This window comes from Pundamilia nyererei, unplaced genomic scaffold (genome assembly GCF_000239375.1).
Source record: "Pundamilia nyererei isolate P.nyererei 1_Seehausen unplaced genomic scaffold, PunNye1.0 scaffold00091, whole genome shotgun sequence".
Taxonomy (NCBI): Eukaryota; Metazoa; Chordata; class Actinopteri; order Cichliformes; family Cichlidae; genus Pundamilia; species Pundamilia nyererei.
The window spans coordinates 1,109,516-1,117,599 of record NW_005187492.1 but is presented as its reverse complement, the minus strand read 5'-3'; the positions used below and the strand labels follow the sequence as shown (position 1 = coordinate 1,117,599).

The 8,084-nt window shown below is 41.2% G+C and overlaps 1 protein-coding gene across 2 annotated transcripts in view; it reads right to left on the bottom strand.

Annotated features, from left to right (window-relative positions):
* The window catches only part of tmprss5 (transmembrane serine protease 5), a 9,737-nt gene extending 2,839 nt beyond the window's left edge, over positions 1 to 6,898 (bottom strand). The window contains exons 1-12 of one of the 2 annotated variants that reach the window (XM_005739347.1): positions 6,783 to 6,898; positions 5,555 to 5,693; positions 5,135 to 5,215; positions 3,211 to 3,324; positions 2,701 to 2,836; positions 2,368 to 2,481; positions 2,217 to 2,260; positions 1,885 to 2,047; positions 1,572 to 1,756; positions 593 to 691; positions 318 to 460; positions 82 to 234 (exon numbers count right to left, since the gene is read on the bottom strand). In XM_005739347.1, coding sequence (XP_005739404.1) covers positions 82 to 234; positions 318 to 460; positions 593 to 691; positions 1,572 to 1,756; positions 1,885 to 2,047; positions 2,217 to 2,260; positions 2,368 to 2,481; positions 2,701 to 2,836; positions 3,211 to 3,324; positions 5,135 to 5,215; positions 5,555 to 5,693; positions 6,783 to 6,785 — 1,374 coding nt within the window. In that variant the 5' untranslated portion in view covers positions 6,786 to 6,898. The remainder of the gene's footprint in view (positions 1 to 81; positions 235 to 317; positions 461 to 592; positions 692 to 1,571; positions 1,757 to 1,884; positions 2,048 to 2,216; positions 2,261 to 2,367; positions 2,482 to 2,700; positions 2,837 to 3,210; positions 3,325 to 5,134; positions 5,216 to 5,554; positions 5,694 to 6,782) is intronic. The other variant, XM_005739348.1, reaches the window with a different exon arrangement.
* Positions 6,899 to 8,084: the final 1,186 nt, after the last annotated feature.

Genomic DNA, 8,084 nt, shown 5'->3' with positions numbered 1-8,084 from the left:
GTATCGAATGATACTAAACCTCTGTGCTGTCCTGTAAATAGTTAGTTATTGTCCACTGTAGAATTTAAAAATGCTGTTTACCTCTATCATCTCGTAGATCCAGCCCAAGAATTTGGCCACTTTGGTGTAAACTCCAGGATGATTGGGCTCAGCACAGCCTGTTCCCCAGCTGACGACTCCCACCAGCCTCCATACACTGTCATCCTGGCAAACCAGAGGGCCCCCACTGTCCCCCTGGAGAGGTAGACCCAAACACTGTTCACTGCATCTACTCATAAAAGAGAAGCTAAATCTAGTGGTCAAAACAAGCCTCTGACCTGACATGCGTCCACTTTTCCCTCTGTGTAGCCGGCACATAGCATCCGTGCTGTGATCTCTCCATTGTACATGCAGGAGCTGTTGCATTTCTTTGTGCTTATTATTGGGACTGGCGCCTCTTTCAGGGTGTCGGGTGAATGAACTATGGGTGAAAGTTTCAATTTAGGACTGCTCCACTAATACACTTGGCTCACTCTGTCACCATCTGAGTATGGATTAGATTTGTAGCAGAGATGCATTTGTTTAAGAGCAGAGCAGTGTAGTAACATCTTACCCCCGTCGGGTTGTGTGTATCCCCATCCAGAAATCCAGCATTGTGTTCCTCCTGGAAGGTCATAGTCGTGCTGAGGCAGGCAGATGGGCCTGATTGTGTCTAGTCAAAAGGAGGAATTTTGCCTCTTAATACATTTAAATAGTTACAAGAGACATTAAGTTGTACTGCGAATATGGTTGGATTCATAAGTCATGTGAAGGAGTGTTATAAAACCACCCTTCACTGAGACGTGTTTTACCACGTTTAGACTTCAGTGTTTATCACAAGAAAGCTGTTTTCTCTTTAGTCTCTACGCTCATATCAAATCACAGCTGAAAAACAAGGAAGCTTTTATGATAGAGAAGCCAACTGTGGTCCTGTATACAACATAAAGAAAGTTGTCTCCCACTGAGATCAGAGCAAACAAAAAGGTAGCAGCCATACAAACTCACAGAATAACTTAAATATAACCGAATCTACATAAAATGCATCGTGTACAAAAATAGCCCTGCGTCTCTCTCATTGGATTCTATATGATGGCCTGATTTATTGTTTTGTTTTTGTTTTTTTACACTGTACAGTATTTGCATATTTATGTATTCTGTCCTTTGGAAGCTACATCTGTAATTCAGTTCATTTTTATTTATGTCAATTCAAAACAAGTCATTTGAAGGCTCCTTATGTTGTAAGGTAAAGAAGAAACAAAATGACAAAGACAGACCTAAAGATCCCTCAGGATGTCTCAAAACATCTGGAGGCAGTGCTTTAATTGTTGCTGAGACCATAAGCTTATGTCTGAACAGCTGATTCTGTGAGATGTTAAAGATATTGGGATGCTTTTCATTTGAAGTGTATATCACTAGCAATACCACTTATATTGTTTAGGATAAATTGTTATTAGCATATAAAAAGGTAAACTGAAGCCAAAGTACTTTATTTTTTTTGTGTGTGTGTGTGTTTTTTTTGTTTTTTTTTTAAAGAGTGCTGCGATGAGACTGACCTGAGAAATTGAACGGGGTCCGCAGCTTCATCAGTGCTATGTCGCTGTCGTGGGTCCTGTGGTTGTAGTTCTTGTTGTAGATGATCTTCTCCACCGCGTATCCTGCATGCTGAGCTGTTTTAGCAGAGCTGCGAGTCACAATGCCAGCATAGACCACCCAGCTGGATATCTGAGGTAGCCTGTAGCTGACATTTGGGAAAAGAAAAGAGAGAGTAGATACTGCTACACCGGTACAGCTGTTAATGACTGATTTTTATCCTTCATCGTGGCTCCAACCTCTGACCTTTAGTACTTGTCAGGTCAGCAGTCTTACTTGTGTACACAGTGGGCAGCTGTGACTACCCATTGACTGGTGATGATGGAGCCTCCGCAGGTGTGACGGTTGCTGTAGTAAAGGCTGACCTGCCAGGGCCACCTGCCCAGCGTGGCCTCCACGCCCCCGATTATCCTGGGTAGCTTTGCTCGTGTGCCACACTCTAGAGATCCATTCATCAAAATGAAACGGAATTGGGTTGGTCAGAAAGAGCAGCAGCAGACGCCATCATTCATCCTGCTCCCATATAAAGCTTTTGTACAAAAACACTACTGGCCTTTGTGCGAGGCGCAAACTCAAATTAAAAGTTACGGTAAGTTTAATTTGCTCACCAAAACACTGCAAAGCGATAACCTTCCCTGTGATACAACTCCTCCTAAATGAAAATAAATTGGGTAACTAATGATGCATAATTAATGTATTAGCGGACGCAATTTTCCCTGCACCATTATGAGTGTGATGTCCTCTGACAGATTGCCTTACCTGAACTGCCACATATTTTCCAGGCTGCTCTTTTGTTCTGAGGTAATTTGTATGAAGCCGTCAGTGTAGTTTGGCCCGATATCAGTAAGGTTCACTCCTTTATGCTTGGTCAGTCTGGTAAGGGAACATTTGAAAAATGGGTGGGAGTGAGTATTGCGATAATTTAGTCTCATGAGGTGTGAAGCAAGATTGTAAATGAGGTATTAATAGATCATAAATAAGGCGAGCCTTCAACCTAAAATTAAACCAAGTTAGAGAATGGGCTCTCAGCTTTTTTAAATGGTGCTATAAAGAAGCAGCGTGTGATCCTCGCAGACTGCGGAAAAGCATCACCTCAGATAACCCAGCTGTCTGCAGACCAGTGTTCCCAGCGAAGAGTTCCACCTCTCATAGCACACTGGAAGCCAGGTGGGCAGCTTCCCCAGCTGGATCTCCAGGAGGGAGTTCTCGGGACTGATTCTGTAAAACACTGAACCTGATTGATTGAAAATCCCTCCAGAGACAAGCTCTCAGTCAACGTTTATGATCAAGCCCCTTCTATGAGTGGGAAATGATTAGGGAAAACACAAGTATCTATGCTAATGTAGTCAGTAGAAACAGATTATTATGTGTGATGTTTTCATGTCGGTCAATGGGCATCTCTCAGGAGTGAAGAGAAGACAACAAGTAGCAGCTGCTGAATTTTAATTTTTGTTTCTATTCAATTAAGAAACACTTCAGAGGTGACCCATGACCTGATATAATGAAGCACATACAATAAGCTAAGCAGCCACACATTAACGTGCTGCATTATAATTCATAAAACAGTGAAAGAAACGCTACCACGAGGGAGTACACACAGACCTTTCCGCAAGTCAGATACGGAAATATCCTCCGTCACATTGCAGAAGGATGTCTCCTTTGTGTCCCCGAGCCCCACTGGACTTTGGGAGGACGATGGCCTCAGCAAAAGTTTGACTAAAAGTGGATTAAAAGAGATAATCTTTTAATCAGGCTGCAAAATGGGCAGCAAAACATTGTTGATTTTTCCTAATATTACCAGATTATCTGAATGAGAACCCAAAACAGACCAGCGTCTGGGACAGCAATAAAATGTCATTAAATATTGTTCATTTCTATCTGCAAATCCAGCTAATTAGAAAACAGCTAATTAAAAAAAAAAGATTCATTTTTCAAAATGCATTTTCTCTATCTTAACTTGAATGTTGTCACGTGTTTCCATCAAATTTGAGAGACTTCAATGCAGTGAATAAAAAATCTAAATTGGGGCAGCTGAGCCCAACATTGCCCTGATTTTTAGCTGGTGATTATAGTAAGGCTCCAAAAACACAAACCATTTAATGAATTATCAATTTTTCATGTTGTCCATTAAAATTGTTTGACATTTAAAAAAAAAGTATCAGTTTACTTACACCAGAAGTCTGAATCAGGGAAATATCATTTCAATGCAATGATTTGCCAAACAATAAAAATGTGTGTTTAACTACTAGCTATACAAAGACATGTGAAATGTTTATTATTTCTTAAAACATATTCTCACTTGATTTTAAAAGTTCTGATGAGAGCAACAAAACCCTGGAAAGGTTGTGTAAGACTAGATGAGAAAAAAAAACTTGAGAGGAAGATCTCACAGCTGATTAGTTTAATGAGTAACATGATTGGGGATAAAAGAGCATTCCAGAGAGGCTGACTCTTTCAGAAGAAGAGAGACGGGTTCACAACTCTGTGGGCAAATAGTTCAACAACTTCAGTGTAATGATTCTCAGTCTAAAACTGCAAAGGACTTAAGGAATGAGGTATCTGCTGCACATAATATCATTAAAAGATTCAGAGAAGCTAAATAAATGTATGGAAAAGGGTTAAACAAAAACAATCTTGAGTTGCTTGAACTGCATTAAAAGCTGGTTAAAATAAAAATCAGTGAATGGGCTCAGTAACACTCGGGTATCTGCAAGTACAAGCTAAAAGATGAAGAAATGCCTCACGGTTCTCTGGGCCCGAGCTCATTCGAGATGGACTGAGGCAAATTCTGTGGAAAACTCTTTTGTAGTCTGACTAATTAAAAATCTGAGATTGTTTCTAAAAACCATTTTCCTCTGAGCTAAGGAGGAGAGGGACCAATGCACATCAATGCACAGCTAAAATGCCAGCATCTGTAATGGTATGGGGATCCATTAGTGGACATGACGTGCGTAAAAGGCACCGTTATTGCTGCATGCAGAGAAGAGGTTTTAGAGTAGCATATGCTGTCATGCAGCATAACAATGCAACAATGTGGTTTTCAGGTCAGATTTATGGGTGTTTCAGCAAGACAATGCCAACCCACATTCTTCACATATTATAACCTCATGGTTCTGTGATATGAGTGCAGACTTGTCAGCCAATTAAATCACTTAGGAAAAGCATTTAGGTACCGGGACTAAAGCTATTGGTCTCCTTGGTGTTGTTAACACACAAAAAATGATGCAGCCTGATCCCAAATTTTCTGAAACATGCTGGCACGTACTAATTTAAACTGCAGCATTCCAACTAATGATGTCTCCGTGAAGTTTTCAAAACTTTGACAAGCGGCTCCTGCTGTATATGTATCAAGAAAATAATTGAACCTTTTAAATGCTAATATTCAATAAGCTCTGTCTAAATTTACATTGACCTTAAGATTCACAGGCGTTTAAGTATCTCAAACTGGGCCGTTTGCGCATTCATTTCCACTTCCTGTTTCTTACTGAGCTCATTTAGAGATTCTTTCACAGACACAATGACTCACCTAGAAACCAGACACCTACAACTAATCCTCCGAGAAGTCCGACTGCGCACACCGCTGCCAGCAGCCTCACCAGCCTGTGAGCTAAAGCAACAGTTAATACTGGAGTTAATGCTTGTTGAGCTCCGATGGGAGCCGAGAGAAACTGTTAAATGTCAGCCATTAGATATTGCACACAGATGCACAGCACAGAGACAGTTAGATTTATTCAACACTAAATCTACAAGCTAGGCTTTCACAAGAAAGCGCTGCTGTACATCTTGGCACTGCATTGCAGATGTTGTGCAACAGTACAAAGTCTCATTATTCCATTTAAAGCAACGTGTTAGTGTTGTTTTTTTTTCTTTTTTGCACAAATGGAGCAAGATTGTTATTGAAGTCTGATGTCTGATGCCCATCGGGCGGTGCACTGCTGGAGCTTACCTTGAGTAGTAGACTGAAATCCTTTTAACCAGCCTTGCACTCCTTTGGCCCCTGCAACTCCCGCTGTTTTCTCAGAGTGAAAGGGATGACTGACAGCTACTGGGTTTTCAATCACTGATAATGTGTCTCCATCAAGACTCTGCAAGAACCCCAGTGGACATGTCAGACCTCAACTTCCATTCTATTCTTGTTTCATAAAGTTTTGCTAAGTTTGCTTACTCAGGACAAAAACTGTGTTCTGACCATTTGCTCATCAGCAACAGTCTGCCTGTCACGCTCTGTCAGGTTTAATTAAGAGGACAGGTGTTTTGTTTTTTTAACACCGACCGGTCCAGATGTATGGAGTCAGATTTGTACAGGTGTGTGTCACCTTTCTTCCTGGGTGATTAAAGTATAATGAGCTCGTTCAAGTTATTTTTCTATGCATTGGACTACACTTAATAATATGAGGCTGTGTTTTCTGTTTGTATTTTCAGAGATTTTCTTTTATTACTTTGATGTCTGAGCGTCTGTTTGTGATTGTGGAAGTAGCATCTGCTTCTAAAGGCAACATATTGAGAGCACTGCAGTAATTATAATAAAGCTCTCCATAAATGTGAGATGCAGACTTGGAATTATACAATTACAGCACGCAGTCAGTCTAAATAAATCCCATACCATCTGCTGTCATGTAACACTGTGGTGTTTGACGCAAGCTAAACATGTGATTTTGGATATGTAGTTTTTGTAGTCCAGGACTGGGGGCGGTTTCAGAAATATAGATTTAGGTAAACCTGTGCTGTGCAAAGAAGCGTTGTCTATTTTAAGCATGACTGTGGCACAGTGAATTCTGGTTAAATTAAAACTTTTATCGAGCAACGATCAGCTCCGTTTACCCCGGCAGAAAATGTTTGGATCAAACAGACGTTTTACCACTGATCCTCCTGATTCATACCGTTGGGCTTATGTTTACCTGGGGCTAAGGTGTCATTTCAGTTAGACTAATCTATGAGTAAACAAGACTGGTTTCAGAAAGTATCTTTGTGAGAAATTTCACACGGCATTAGGTCAACAGACACATTATTTCGAAAGAGAGGAAGTATTAGAAGGGGACAAACTGCTGTTTGAGTAGTTTGAAGAGAAGGGTCTAGGTGTAAAGAGGAGGTAACAGTTATGTTGTTGTCAGGCATGCATACATTAGACGTACGTTAGGAAAGGTGTAGTGAATGTCGAGTTCCCCTTTTCTTACCATGTTTTCCTTGCATACGGTCCTGAAGAAGAGTCAGCAGTGTCCGTGCTCATCTGTAGGCCTGCGCTCGTGGTGCAAAGGTCTGTCCCGCTCGCAGTCGATGCACCATTTGCCATTTAACAGAATGCAACTCTGGATTTTCCCTTCACAAAGAGACAATGAGGTCAGCAGCGGTGGCACAGAATGAAGCTGTTGTTTGTCCGGGGGAGGTGGGGGTCGTGGGGCCTGTGGAAGCAAGCTGAAACGGGCCTTTGTAGGAGGGGAGCATCTCCAGCGAGATGCGAGGTAACACTTTTCACCTGTGCCAAGAGATTGTCTATTTTCACCCGAGACACGTTATTACCTGGCAGTTTGTAGGTTCTGAGAAAAGGTCATTATTGGAGATTGTTGAAAAGTCTCACATCACGTCAATCCGCATGATTTGAAATCCAAAGCTATCATCTCAGCACTCAAGAACAAAATGAAGTCTGTTCTGTCTGCCTGCTGACAGATTAGACTTTCTCTTCTCTCTTCACTTTTTAACTGACACGCCGTCAGTTTTTTTTCCTTGTTTTTCTGTATTTTGAACATCTTCTTTGTGTTATTAGGTGATTATAAGTGACCCCAATGACTCGTTTATTCCAAAAATAGATGAAATAATTAACAGCGGAGATGAAGAAGATGTGAACTGTTTGAAGAGGGTGATAAAATATCTCGAACTCTCTCGGAGAGGAGCTCAGAGTCCGCCATTAATTCATTTCCTGAAGAGACATTAAATTCCTATTCCGAGGATACGGTGAATTAGACTTGTGTAGCTAAAAGAGCATTTGATACAGGATTACTTATTTCTGTCATATTGATGGTATGGGATTAGAGTCCAGGTGAAGCGAACGACTGCCAGGAAGAAAATTCCTCCTCGTCTGATTGTCAGGGCCAAATCCAAAAGATGACCCACATCTACTCGGCTCATCTAACAGGTGTCGTATGGAATTATTTGGAAATCAAACACAGAGAAATGAGCATAGCGGCAGCACCGTAAATTGCATGTAATGGAACCGCGGCTGAAATTCATATTGGTAGGGCTGTGAGGTTAATAATATTTGATGATGTTAGCGTTGAGCTGAATTGTTCTATTGCAGACTCAAACAAGAGCGAGGAGAGCGTAGCTGCTGTTTGGTCATTTTCACAGGGATTTCATGTCTCCCTCTTCTGGTGAAATTTGTTTTCTCAGACAGCCGAGTAAACAGTGATTTATATAGCTGCCATTCACTTGTGAGAAACTGTTTGCAAAGATGAATGAAGCCATTTTCAGTCAGGGATATG